At 45.6% G+C, this 14,982-nt stretch overlaps 1 protein-coding gene across 1 annotated transcript in view; it reads right to left on the bottom strand.

Annotated features, from left to right (window-relative positions):
* CTNNA3 (catenin alpha 3) overlaps window positions 1-14,982 on the bottom strand; it is a 902,456-nt gene that overhangs the window by 474,667 nt on the left and 412,807 nt on the right. Inside the window, exon 8 of the mRNA XM_063133292.1 lies at window positions 14,036-14,116. Coding sequence (XP_062989362.1) covers window positions 14,036-14,116 — 81 coding nt within the window. The remainder of the gene's footprint in view (window positions 1-14,035; window positions 14,117-14,982) is intronic.

Raw genomic sequence — 14,982 nt, 5'->3', positions numbered from 1 at the left:
AGCTGTTTAGTTATTGCACAGACTGGGTTTCTGGCATATAACCTTTTGTGTTAAGTCTCTGTCTGGGCCCTACAGAGACTAGCAGAGATTACAGCGGTTCTCAGCCAAGTCAGCAAAGACGTGAATTAAGACAGAGATTTATGTAGGTTAAAATAAACCTTTTTACTGGCAAATAAATATATAATTTAGTTATGGCAGTACAGATACAAATACTTACAAACGGTCAGTCAATATAGCTCACATGGAATGGACCAAGAATAATACCAGTCCATGGACATGGAAGTTATACAGGAACTTGAAAATACACTTACTTTTATAGACAACCTGTACAATGATGCAACTCCTTGCAACCCTTAATTGAAGACAATCAGTTAGACAATTATTCAATTATGACACTCAATGTCCAGGTGTAGAGTTGACCTTTAAGTTTCTGCTGAGTCTTCTGTTCCTCCAGATCCTCAGCAATTAACAAATCAATGGAAAACATAACCAGGATCCATTCCAGGATCCAACAGGCAGATGAGGTCAGCATCCTTGCTAATACAAAAGTGCCGGTGTTGAGCCCTGGTCCATTACACTACTGCCCTTGAAACACTGTGATGTTGATTCACACAGTACTCTGTACACAACACCAATTTACACAAGTGTGCATGTCTATACATAAATATACCTGGATATGAGCTCAAAAGAACTGCACTCAACTATGTATGTATAGATATGCTCATTTAATACTATAAACTAGGGCTGTGCACGGACCCCCCGATCCCCCCTCACCACTTACCTGCTTTCGTCGCGGTCTGGCGGCAGTTTCAACTGAGGCCAGGGTCTCAGTTGAAGCCGCAGCCAGTCCGCGACAGAGGCAGGTAAGCCCCCCTCCCCCCTGCCCCCTTACCTGGCTCTGCCGCCATCGCCACACGGACTACAGTGGCAGCGGTGACAGGTAAGGCCCCCCTCACCACTTACCTGCCTCCGTCGCGGTCCGGCGGCAGCTTCAACTGAGGCTCAGGCCTCAAACAGGAAGACCAGGCCACAGCTGAGGGCTGGTCTTCTGGTTTGAGGCCTGGGCCTCAGTTGAAGCCAGACCGCGCCGGAGGCAGGTAAGCCCCCTCCCCCCTGCCCCCTTACCTGGCTTCACCACCTTCTCCGCATGGACTGCGGCGGTGATGCCAGGTAAGGCCCCCCATCACCCCTCACCACTTACCTGCCTCCGTCGCGGTCCGGCGACAGCTTCAGCTGAGGCCCAGGACTCAAACAGGAAGACCAGGTGTCGTGGATTTCCTTATTCTACTCGTCAACACAGACACGACACAGGTACATTCACAAGCCGAAAAGGGCTTTTAATTGCAAATCAGATACACACACTGCAGCGGAGCCTCTTCTCAAAAGACGAAAAGAGAAACTGAGTCTCCGCCTCAAGGGTCACTGTATTTATAGTACTATGCAAATAGCTTCTATCCCCCAATGACCCCCCTTTATTTCTGTCTTGGTTTAAGTTTCTAGAGAGAGTAACCCTTCTCTCTCTCATCAGCCATAAATTCATTGTGTCCTTCATTGCCACGGTTACGCACATTCTTCCAGCTTGTAGGAATGGGGGCCCAACATTCCAGAGATTCTAACTACAAATCCCATCTTAGGAATTCTACTACAATTGTTGGTAACAGACACTTTGACATATAACAGTAGATTAAAATCCATTGAACATATTAAAATCCGTCACAATTCTCCCTTTGGATTTGTACCTAAAGATCCACTATTATCACATTTTAATCTGCACCAATCGCTCAAACTCGTTCTGCTCCTTTCGCTTGGCTTTCTCAGATGCCACCATCATCTGTACTTCAGCAGCAGTTAAGGCTTGGCGATTTGTGTTGTTGTTAAGCAGAAACTTATGCATGACAACACTACCTTGATATCACACATGTTAATCTATTTTGGAGAGACAATGTTCTGGTCTGCCCCAATTCACCTTTTAGCAACTTTAAAGCATGAGAAGTCGCATTTCCTTAAGACTCAACTGCTTTCAATACTTTTACGATATCTCATGTGGTTAGCCGCTGCTCCATAAAAGGGTACTGCCTGCCCTGAGCCGGGTTTCTCCAGCGACTGTTACATCTTCAAATTTAAACAAATAAGAACTGCTCTTGTCAACTGTTTGATCTTCCCTGGCAGGTAGGTTTCATTAAACATTTTACCTGATGAAGTCAGGTGAACATGAGAGCAAATACCCATTCAGTTGTATGGGAGCATTTTCTGTATGCTGCTACCACATTGCCAAAAGATTCTTGGAACCATGAGATGAACTATTATGCTGTAATTACAATTAGCAGTTTGATTTGTAGAGTCTTTGAATTGCAGGTCAGCATGGAAAGGGCCTCAGGTGTCCAAGTTCCTTCTTTGGACACTCTTACTTAGCTGCACATATAACATAGAAAGGGGAGATTGTCTATTGCTTTTGCAATTAACACTCTCATTATCATCAGAGTAGAATATTTGTTTCCCCTATGTGTACAATTCGTGTGGAATTAAAGGACCAGACTCTCTATCCATTTCCTGGACTTGAGTAGTTCCCTGAAAATGGTCATAATACTTTGTGAGTGTCAATCTAACAACACGTAGAATTGTTATAATATTCTGAGGAAAACGCACCCCACTGATACCAGGTCTCGTTTGGTGTGTATGGATATTAAGTGGAGTCTATCAGAATATTAAACAGTGAATCTGTCCACCACATCTGTCATGCCAGGGAGGTGGGAGCTGTGCTGGGTATAACTATCAACACAAAGCAGATACGGTGCTACTGATTGTGCCAGCATCCTCCAGGGGGTGTCTTCTGGTGAGAGTCTCATACTTGCATTCAATGCCTTAAAGAAAGTGATTGTGTTGTTGTTCCACTGTTCTAAAGGAGCTGGGAGGCAAGCTTCCTTCAGTGTTAGTGGGACCATATGTACAAATCCAACATTTTGATTTGTTCAAAGTCTGGGCTACCCCTTTCAGGTGCATCAAATATGCGTTCCCTGGGTATGGCAGACAACCTGGAAGGAAACAACGTATTACAAGCAGATTAGATAGTGTGGACACATTTGTCTCAGAACTACTGCAATCACTTGAGCCAAGTGAACACAAAAGTGAATATGCACATGCAAAACAGATACAATGTGATCAGACTGAAAGAAGTTAAATCATTGGCCAGGGGGCTGGTATCTAGTTTTTTTGCGGGGGAGTCTTTTGGGGGTAGTGGATGACGAAAGGATGACAACTTGGTTTCTTCTGGGGTAGTTTGCTGGTCATTGCCCTGCGTTGTTCCTCTTCTGGGGCAGTTTGCCAGTCACTGCCCTGCATTGAAGAAAAGCTTGGATGGTCTTGGTTAGCTGAACACAATAGTCTTTTACCTGTGGCAATTAAATGACTGGAAGGTGGTGGTGAACTAGGAACTTTCAAAGGTGTCCCCATCAACATCTCATGGGGGCTGAGTCCAGATGGGCCTGGGGTGGCACTCTGAGTCCAGTTTCTGTAGTCTAGTTTGCTCTGACCCTAGAGCAGCAGTGACTCCTGACAGGATAACCAACAGAATTTTTTACAGTACAATACTGATCATTCTCCCTTTGGCAGTGTGCCTTCCAGCATTGCATGGTGTGCTTTGCCACCAGCGGGCCTTCTCGATGTTGCCACACTGCTTCTGGATCTGGCAACCACTCTTTCTTCAACTGGAGACTATGGGCCTTGCTAGACTTTGAGGCCCGGTTTCCTTGCTGTGAGTCCAGATGACGCACAGGGGAATCCGGGCCCAGGCCGCACTGAAACCTCCCTTAACGCGCCATAAGCGAAGTCGCTTATGGCGCGCCTTTTCCACAGCCCCGGCCTGAGGCTGGGACTGCGGAACGTCTAGCAGGGTCCGTGGCTTTTTGCGGCTACTCGCTTTGCGAGTAGCCGGGAAAAGCCACGGACTGGGCACAGTGCTCATACGAGCACTGTGCCCATTGGCCCGGGGGGGATCCCAGGGGGGGAGAGAGGGGCAGGGGGAAGGCCGGACCCGCCAGGAGAGAGGGGGGGAAGCCGGACATCGGCGATGGCAAGGGAGGGGGCAAAGATCAGGGACGGGGCTGCCAAGGGAGGGGGCAAAGATGGAGACGGGGCTGCCAAGGGAGGGGGCAAAGATCAGGGACAGGGCTGCCAAGGGAGGGGGCAAAGATGGGGATGGGGCGGCCAAGGGAGGGGGCAAAGATGGAGATGGGGCTGCCAAGGGAGGGGGCAAAGATGGAGACGGGGCTGCCAAGGGAGGGGGCAAAGATGGGGACGGGGCTGCCAAGGGAGGGGGGGAGAAGATCGGGGATGGGATCAGGGATGGCGGATGGGGGGAGGATGAGCGAGCAGGCAGGGGGCCATGGGCAGGGATCAGCAGCGGGTGGGGGGCTTAATTTTAAAAAAACCCACTTACCTTCTCCGGAGTCTTCGGGGCGCACGTGGCCCCTTTAACAACAACAACAAAAAATGGCCGATGCTGCAGGGCTTCCGCAGTCCCTGTGCGTCAGCCGTCTAGGAGGCGGGGCGGCACGCGCTAAAGTTAGAGCACCGTCGCCCTGCCTCCCTGCCGGCTTATCTGGCAGGGTCTAGCAAGGCCCTATGACAGGACTCATCTGTAGGGCCCAACTGGGTGTCTTTAACCTATGAATGAGAACTTTGAACCACTTCATTAATGTAGACCATAATCTTAATACTTGATCATTTTTTAGCTGGAAATTGGTGGTCAGAACTCTAGCAGGGGCTGCTTTGCCCTTGTGGGCTTCATAAAAATCAAATTGAAGTTTCTTTTTGAGAGTCCAACCACACAGACACAAGTGCCAGACACTGGCCATTTAAGTCCAGCCATTTCTCTTTTCAAAGTTTTTATCTTCTTTTCTCTTCTTCTGTACTCTGTGGCTGACATGGGCAGCACAGATTCTTCTAAATGTTCCTGAGGACCATACAAGGGTAGGCCCTACCTATCTAGTAAATGTTCACATTACAACTAGCACATATTAACATCACCTCTCTATTTGATTAAATCTATTTCAACACCCACAAAGGTCACCAATATGGGGCTGCTGTCTTCCCCTGTTCACAGGTCTGGAGAATGTACTGAGAAATCCAGAGCAAACCAACCTTGTCTACATCATGCATCACATTCAATTCACTTTACATTTCATTCATTTTCACTGCGCTGCTTGCTTGCATGCAAGCTAAGTTAACACATCTGAGGAGCTCTACAAGTGGTCTGGCTGCAAAATGTACTTTGCCATCTACGGGACCACCCCTCTTCTCTTTGGGGCTTGATACAAAAAACAGTATGAGAAGAAGGCAGCAGAGCTGCACTAAAGAACAATGAGAGACAATCTTCTGGGTGACAGGCCAATTTGGTCAGGACTTCATAAAATTGTCTAACTCAGTGAGCCTTTATTGTCAGAAATACACCCACATGCTCTTACTCAGAACGAGAAAAGGGAGGTGGGTCTTTCCTTTTGCCACAAGTTAAATCTCGTATTACAGCAGAGACGTTTCCTATTGGCTGGACTTCACACAGTACCTAACATAGGCACAGATTATCATTGCATGGACTGTGAGCTCTGAGAACTAACTTCATACGTCACAAAGATTGCCAACTGTTCTGGCTAACTAGTGTAACTATGCTGTTAAATTGTGACACTTTACTCTGCATATAGCTCAGTACTCAGATAAAGACATTTTGGTCTGAAACAGTATCAATAAAACATATACACTACGATTTGCAATGAGGCTAAAACTCAGAAACCTACATATACAACAACTTTAATTCCTTCTTTCTCTGGGAGGAGAAATCTCTCTCTATACTTGTCTCTGCCATTCAACTTTCTCTCACACTTCTAGCCTTTTCCAAGTTTTTTTGAATTTCACACACTTTCAGCACAAGACACAAGTCTCATCTGCACGTCCAAGGATTACACATCTGGAACCTAAATCTAGGCACAATAACAACTAGAGCAATTAACCTGCACTTTTATCTTATGAGGCATATATATACACATATATTTTACAAACGGAATCTGAACATTCATACACACTCTCAAAGGATTTCTCAATCATTCTTCTCACTGCAACATTGCTTCAATACATTACATTCATTCACACACACTCTATTAACTTTAGTTTTCTCTGAACAATTAAGGGTTATAAAATGTAAGGTCCTTTTAAATGAGTCCAGGCTCGCAAGTCAGTGTGATTTTTCCACTGGGCCCAGCAAAAAACACCATTGACTTTAAACTGGCTGAGCCTAATCCCACTGCAAAGTTTTCTCCTACCCTGGCATTTGACCTGCGCGGTTAGCCTATTCATATTCAAGCTGGCAGTGTCTGCTCAATTTAATCAATAACATTAGACCACAATAAGTTATTCCTCTGAACCTTTTTTTGAATCTTTTCTTACATTTGAGTAACAAACAAACAAACACAATTGCAACATAGAATACATAACACAATTAACATGGGTTGCTTGACTTCTTGTAGGAGTCAATGAGACTCCTTCCCAAGATTTTTCTCTCTCTCTCTTTTTTTCTTTTTTTCTTTGGGGAAGGCTTTTTTGTTGAGTTTGACATGTATATAGTTCTCCACAGGGGGGTTGGGGTGGAAATTAGTAAAAAAAGGTGGGGCCCATGAATTTAAATCAGGCATAGGGGAGTTGCCAATAGCAAGCGAAGGGTGTCCTTCTACTTTATGATTGTAATGTGGCCTTTCCCTCCCCCTCCCCCTCCCCCTCCCTGCTTTCTGCTGCTACACAGCTATAAGCAAACTTGCAGTTCATTATTGGAATTCTGGAGCAACTTCATTTTGCTGCCTGAAAGTTTCTTGGAAGCCTCATCATACCAAATAAACAAAGCATCCCATTGGTCATGATCTATTTGGCTCCTATATGTGTATAATGCTCCTCTCAGATATACGGTCTTATTCAAGCTGAAGGTACCCTCCAATGGAAATTGTAAAGATTTATCATCCTTAGCATACAAATTCCCTTTTCCCAAACATTTACAAGTTCTTTTTCCCCAAGTTGTTTATACATATACCAAGCAGGCGTCCCTGTGGACGGAGCAACTATCTTCTTACTCTGAGAAGACTTCATTCTGTCCGCCTTACCTTAATTTACCAGGTCACCTTGGCACGACGGCCTTACAACACTGTCACTACAAGCTTTATCACCCACACCCACACCCCGACCATCCCCGCATCGCCAAGACCCTGCTGCTGCCGCCGCCCTGCCACCGGGCGACAGCGACCCTTCACACACCGGGAAGCAAGTCTAAAGGGGGGGGGGGATGCAAAAAAATCATATTATAAGGTGGAAAACTTCTGCATGCAATTCACAGTGATTGCATGCTGGTGTGATAAAGCTCTACATCCAGTGTTGACATGGTCACCAGAGACTCTAACCCCTGGCTTTGGGGACTCTAACCCCTGGCTTTGAGGACTCTAACCCCTGGTCTGGTTTCTGTGGTCTGAGTTGCAGAATGTTACCTGTTTCCTGGTTCTGGATCGGGCTGTGCAGGAGGGTTAGTGAAAGCAGAAAGCTGAGAGAGTGTCACTGGGGGTTTTCTAACTGGGATCCCCTTACCCTTGTCGTGCGTGCTGCTGGCAGTGTCTCTTGTCAAGCTTTCGCTCTTCACAAACTCACCAACTGCTTGTCGCCTCCCCCCTGCCCCTTACCTGGCTTCACCACCATCTCCGCACGGACTGCGGCGGTGATACCAGGTAAGGCCCCCATCACCCATCACCACTTACTTGCCTCCGTCGTGGTCTGGCAACAGCTTCAGCTGAGGCCCAGGACTCAAACAGGAAGACCAGGTGTCGTGGATTTCCTTATTCTACTGGCCAACACAGACACGACACAGGTACATTCACAAGCCGAAAAGGGCTTTTAATTGCAAGTCAGATACACACACTGTAGCAGATCCTCTTCTCAAAAAACGAAAAGAGAAACTGAGTCTCCACCTCAAGGGTCACTGCATTTATAGTATTATGCAAATAGCTTCTATCCCCCAATGACCCACCTTTATTTCTGTCTTCGAAGGTATATTCTAGTGGTTTAAGTTTCTAGAGAGAGTAACCCTTCTCTCTCTCATCAGCCATAAATTCATTGTGTCCTTCATTGCCACGGTTACGCACATTCTTCCAGCTTGTAGGAAGGGGGCCCCAACATTCCAGAGATTCTAACTACAAATCCCATCTTAGGAATTCTACTACAATTGTTGGTAACAGACACTTTGACATATAACAGTAGATTAAAATCCATTGAACATATTAAAATCCATTACACCAGGCTGTGGCCTGGTCTTCCAGTTTGAGGCCTGGGCCTCAGTTGAAGCCACCACTGGACCACAACGGAGGCAGGTAAGCCCCCCCTCCCCCCTTACCAGGCTCTGCCACCATCGCTGCACAGACTGCAGCGGCGCCAGGTAAGCCCCCCTCCTGCCACAGTTACCTTTTCTTTGGAGCTCCAGATCGAGGCGAAGGATCCGCTTGGTCTCGATCCGCTTCATCTCGATTCGCAGCTCCCCCAACCCGATCCATCTCCACCTTTGGCGGAGGTGAATCAGGCCACTCCGCTATTGGTTCTAACAACCAAAGCGGAGCACAGCCCTACTATAAACCCACATGTACGAACTATAATAAGAACAGCTACACCAATTCCCTCCAGCAGAATTTTTTAGCCTTACTTTTAATGCTATCCATGGCCATACCCAAATACATTTTTGTTTTATTTTGTTTTTTACTTTTTTATTAAAAAAATACATTTCTTGAAACAAAGACGTGGCAGTATGATATTCCATTCTCATTACAGAGTCACAACAATCAAAGAACATGAAAAAATACACGTAGCTTCAGGTGGCAAAATCAGAACTGGGTGATACAATACCCTCAGGGGCACAATCCTATGGGTTGTGTGTGTGTTAGACAGAAGACTCCGATCTCGGAAGCTTTCAGGTATCCAGTGCCGTGCTGGGCTGCTGCAGGCAGAGCAGAAGGAGCAATGGGGGTGATTTTCACCTCTTTGTCCTCCTGTTTGTACATTTTCCTCCAGATAGGTCTCTTGAGGAATAGTGTGACTACAATAGTCACACTGCCAGAGGCGGGGCTGGGACTGGAAAGGCCATTGGAAATATTGTATCCTAGCTTCACTTCTACCTTCCTATTCCTGTCCACTGGAACACCACCTTTCATACCTCTCCGAGGGCACTTTTGTGGTGCTTTCCATGGTGGCCGCAAGGGGGCAGGTGAGAGGAGATATCAGATAACACAATCCTCCTTCCATGACTTTAGCAGTGTCTATGGCTTTGGAGGTGGGACTCGAAAGAACCCTATGGTCCTTAGGATGGTCTTCCAGGACCCCATAGGATTAGGCTCATAGCTGCAATACAATATGAGAGAAAGTGTGTTTTCCTAAACACAGCCAGAATCCTGTTCTTAAGATACCAACGAGCATATTGTAAGACTACCAAAACTGATTATGTGATGGAAAGGTGGGGTATAAATAAGGCCATTATGTTCTGGCTGAATTTTATTGTGTTTTAATTTATCATGTAGAGATTTCTAACGTGTAGAGATTTTTAACGATGTTGATTGTAAGCTGCCTTGGGCATCTGCTATATATGCAAAGGAAAGGAAAGGAATAAATATTCTCTATAAAAAATTGAAGTGGGAAAAAGCCTCTTCATTTCTTCCTGCTGGTATGTTATAATTTAACACAGCAGACCACAACCTAGAAAATGAGCAAGCCCATAGGACTGCCAGAATAGGAACCTAACCGAACATGGAAATGGCATTAGGGAGGGGCCAAACAAATCTCCAAGGGCATGACTGGGCACCCAACAGAGTGGGTTCCCTCCTGCAAACCCACCAACCCAATACAATCTGGTACACTTCCTGATGAACTGAGTGGGTGGGCAGGATCATATGAGAACCAGTGTGGTGTAGTGGCTAAAGTGTTGGACTGGGAGTCAGGAGATCCAGGTTCTAGTCCCCACTCGGCCATGGAAACCCACTGGGTGACTTTGGGCCAGTCACAGACTCTCAGCCCAGCCTATCTCACAGGGTTGTTGTTGTGAAGCTAAAATGGTGATGAGGAGCATTATGTATACCGCCTTGGGTTCCTTGGAGGAAAAAAAATGTGGGATATAAATGCAGTCATCATCATCATATGAGAGGAAATTCCTTTATTTATTTATTTATTACATTTCTATACCGCCCAATAGCCGGAGCTCTCTGGGTGGTTCTGGACTAAACCAGAGGTGGGGAACCTTAGGCCCGGAGGCCAAACCTGGCTCTCTAGGTTCCACAGACAGTACAACCCATTTCCTTGACCCTATCCTCTTTTCCCCAATCAACGTTCATTTGGGAGGGGGGGGGGTTCCAAGCTTTAATACAGTTTTTTTTCCCCTAATTCTAAAAGGTTGAAACACCTCTCTTACGTCTAAGTTACTGGCAGTAAGAGCTTCAAGCTACAACATTCTGATAGGTTTTGCATTTTGGCCATCCCCCTTTCACACCTGGCCCCACCCACCACTGGCATGCAGCCCCTGAGAGCTTCCCTGGAATGGAATTCAGCCTCAGCCCAAGGAGTTCTCAGGGCTTTGAATGGGGTGGACTTTGACCTGGGCCCAGAAATGGACTGGGAGACCATGAAACTGATGCTACAATGGAATCACATGGTCCAAACAACCGGCCACAGTAAAATCTTGAGCTGCAGCATTGTGTGCCACGTAAAATTGAAGTGGCCTTTGATATGCAGGATCTTGCTCCTAGAAATGGACATTGTGGGATTGTTTCAGGGAATGATGCCATGTTAAATGCGGAAGTACCTTTTTTTAAAAAAAATCCTACTTCTGGCTGATGGCAGAAAAGCAATTCTTGAGCAGCTCCAAAGGGCCACAGTGTGGAAAGAGTAGATAAGGCGTTTATAAAGAAAGATCATGCAAAGTTGTGCTGCTTTTGTTTTTGTCGTCCCCTCTCCCAAAATAGATATTGCTGTGCAGGAAACCAAGGGACTACAAAAACCATTACACTTTAGTGATCTATTTTCCAATTCCATATTTAAGAATTAAAAACAAAGTTATGGCAGTTAATGCCTATGTCTACACTCAGGCCATAGCTAGATGGGGTTTTATCCCGGGGCGATCTGCGGGATCATCCCTGTGCATTCACATGATGCGCAGTGGATCTGGGGATCAGGGAGGAATGATCACTGCTCTGGGATCTCGCCCTACACTTTAGGCCCGCTTTTTCTGCAGTCTCGGGCTGATCCCGAGACCGCGGAAAGTGTGGCCCACCATCATGGTTTGTCCTGGCTCCTCATGGTTATTCATGAGGAGCTGGGACCCGCGCATGGGGTGCAGAGCTCCTGAGGAACTCTGAGCCCATCGGGGGTAGGGTGGGGGGAGCAGGAAAAATTTTAAAAGAGTAAAAAAAAACTTTTGTGCATGAGCGCTCATGCGCTGCTTCCTCTTTAAAAAAATGGCGGGCATGACGTCCTCTTCCTCTGAGGTTGTCGTGCACCATGTGTAAACAGAGGGAGAGATCTCACAATAAAAATATTGCAAGCTCTTCACCCCTCCGTTGCGCTAGACCAGTAGGCCTAGCTAAGTTGCAATAATATCATAAATTGTTTTGCCCAACTGATGAAGTGAATGATTAGACTGTCTACAGACTGTCATTAGAGTCGCAGGAGGACTTGATGGCACGGAGCACCTTTTATGAGCTTAGACTGACATATCAACTGCTTCCTTATCTGGATAGAGAGAGCCTAGCTACAGTTATCCATGCTCTGATAACCTCTCGTCTGGATTCCTTCAATGTGTTATATGTGGGCCTGCCTTTGAAAAAGGTTTGGAAACTTCAGCTGGTCCAAAATAGGGCAGCGAGATTGTTAACTGGGACTGGTCAATGTGAACATATTATGCCAGGACCTCTCCATTTGCAGTGGCTGCTAGTCCATGTCTGGGCACAATTCAAAGTGTTGGTATTAACATTGGTACGAGGGTACCAGAAGAATGGTCTCCTCCCATATTTACCTGCAGGGACCCTATAATCATCCTCAGAGGCCCTTCTCCTGGTTTCCTCAGATTGCTAATAATGAGAGGACCTTTTCAGTGGTGGCAACCTTGTTGTGGAATGCCCTCCCCAGAGAGGCCCAACTGGCACCTACATCATGATCACTGTGTTGTCTCATGAAGACCTTTTTTTAAAAAAAAAATCCCAGGTTTTTTTGTACTTCAGTTTTAAAAATTGTGTTAGCCCATTTTTAGAACTTTGCACTTCTGCAGTCTTCTATCTTGGTTACTACTTTAATTTTATTCTGTTTCAAATTTATGGTTTCTATAATACGTTATGGTTTTAAGCTTTGTCTTGTAAACTACCCAGACAGCTTCAGAGCGTCTCTGCATTAAGGGAAATTGTGTTGTTTACCCGGGGTTGTTGCACTTCCTGGTTCTTTGGCGTGATTGATATGGGCTTCGTGGACTGCATTACAGGGGAGGAGAAGGGTGACAAGGGGAAAGTCCTGCTGTTTCCCAGGGCTCCTTTAAACAGCAGACATAAGAATGTTAAGAAGCTCCCTGCTGGATCAGACCAAAGATCCATCTTGTCCAGCACTCTGTTCACATAGTGACCAACAAGCTATTGGCCAGGGAACGACAAAGCAGGACATGGTGCAACAGCACCCTTCCACCCATGTTCCCCAGCAACTGGTACACACAGGCTTACTGCCTCGAATACTGGAGATAGCACACAACCATCAGGGCTAGTAGCCATTGATAGCCTTCGCCTCCAGGAATTTATCCAACTCCCTTTTAAAGCCATCCAAATTGGTGGCCATCACTACATCTTATGGCAGTGAGTTCCATAATTCAACTATGCCCTGTGTGAAGAAGTACTTCCTTTTATTTGTCCTGGATCTCCCACCAATCAGCTTCATGGGATGACCCCGGGTTCTAGTATTTTGAGAGAGGGAGAAAAATGTCTCCCTATCCACATTCTCCATATCATGCATAATTTTGTACACATGTTTCAAGGGAGCACCTTCCTCCTTCCCTGGCATGTGTGCAATAATAGAAAGAAGAAGAAGATTAAAAAGAATCTCAAGCACAACTAGCATAATGAAGGCCTCCCTTACTTAGGAGTAAGCCAGTTCTGCCACCCTTTGTTGCTGGGAGGCATTTTACCCTCTTCTCCCTCTGATAGCAGGGAGAGTTCTTTCTTGGCAAGTTTATAGTGCAGTGTCAGCTTTACACACAGCCGATTTTGCACCATTATGGGTTTATTCTAGTTTATATTTGTGTTGTTGCTTAAAAACGGAATAAGCGAGGGGAACCACAGGAGATGTCCTGTTTGTTTACAGCATCGTGCAATCCACCCGGAAACTTCTGTGAGTGGCTAGTCACGCGTGTGCTATCAATGGCTCATTTAGAGAAGCCCTCAGCTAATCAGCAGTATAGAAATGTAATAAGTAAATTTAAAAAATAAAAGTAAATTTTACATTGAAAAGTAGCAATGTTTTGCAGATGGACATCAATATTACCAGTTAATTAATTAACCATATTATAGCCCTATTCCTTTTCCATTTTTAATATAATCCTGTCATCAGTCCATTGATCTCATGGGGATCTTACATAGGATTCCCAGGCAGTCTCCTATCCAGATAATGACTAGACCCAGACTTGCTCATTTTCAGCCCATGGCCCAGGAGCACTTACCATACCTCACTCTGATACTTATATTTCCCTCTTATGCTGGGCTTCCTGTAGCCTCCTATCTAATGGATTGACCAGGTCCAAAACCAATTATCCCCAACCAATGAACCACTGGGTCCTTGAATCACTCTTCTAAGTCTTGGAAGTATCACTTTTGGTGATACTGCTGCTCGACACCCACCAACCCCACCCTCCCGTTTCTGAATCTTAAAAATAAATCTCTCCTTCTCTTTCTTTCATAATTGCTTGCATAAATTTCTGTTTATGCATTTTGTCCCCAGGGAAGTTTACCTGCCTGCGGAGGTCTCTTGTCTTCTTGCACATATTATCTATCGCAATATTCAAGGCACTGCTCTTTTCTTTTTTGTCAGCCTGGGAAAGAAAAAGAAAAAAGAACCAGAAAAGAGAATTTTAAATACAGAAGATTAGGATATTTAAAATCTTTTAATAAAACCAACTAAGAGTCCCGTGATACCTTAAAAACTAACAACATTTCTCCCTCCCACAGTTCTACTTCCCCTTTAGCAAACAATATTCTTTAATCCCATTTACCAAATGACAGCTTCTTGAACATATCAGAGGTATTAAAGTACGGTGTTCAATGGGAGCGGGGGGGGGGGGTTCATTGAATCTGACCACATACCAGCAGATGGTAAGTATATGCTTCTGGTTTGAAGGATTTCCTATCAACTTGTGGCCATATTGCATATAATACAGCCAGCCTGCCTAACCGCAGAACATACATATACAGTGGTAATGTGTCCTACTTTACAGAGGACCATCCTCTATTTGAAGGGCAGAGGATGGTCCTCTTTTTGAAGGCATCATCTATTTGAAAGCCTGTCCAACTCAAGTCTGGTTTAAAGATAAAGAACCACAAGAAGAAAAAATAGAGGTCTAGAACTTTCCTACCCCAGGGCCAGCCCTAACATTAGGCAGGCTCATGCACCTGCATCAGGCAGTGGAATGGAAAGAGTGGCAAATAACAACAGCAACTACAACTGAACTAGAATCATAGAATCATAGAACAGTAGAGTTGGAAGGGGCCTATAAGGCCATCGGGTCCAACCCCCTGCTCAATGCAGGAATCCACCCTAAAGCATACTTGACAGATGGTTGTCCAGCTGCCTCTTGAAGGCCTCTAGTGTGGGACAGCCCACAACCTTCCTAGGTAACTGGTTCCATTGTCATACTGCTCTAACAGTCAGGAAGTTTTTCCTGATGTCCAGCTGGAATCT

This window comes from Elgaria multicarinata, chromosome 8, assembly GCF_023053635.1.
Source record: "Elgaria multicarinata webbii isolate HBS135686 ecotype San Diego chromosome 8, rElgMul1.1.pri, whole genome shotgun sequence".
In the NCBI taxonomy this organism is placed as follows: Eukaryota; Metazoa; Chordata; class Lepidosauria; order Squamata; family Anguidae; genus Elgaria; species Elgaria multicarinata.
This window is presented reverse-complemented; position numbering and strand designations above follow the sequence as displayed.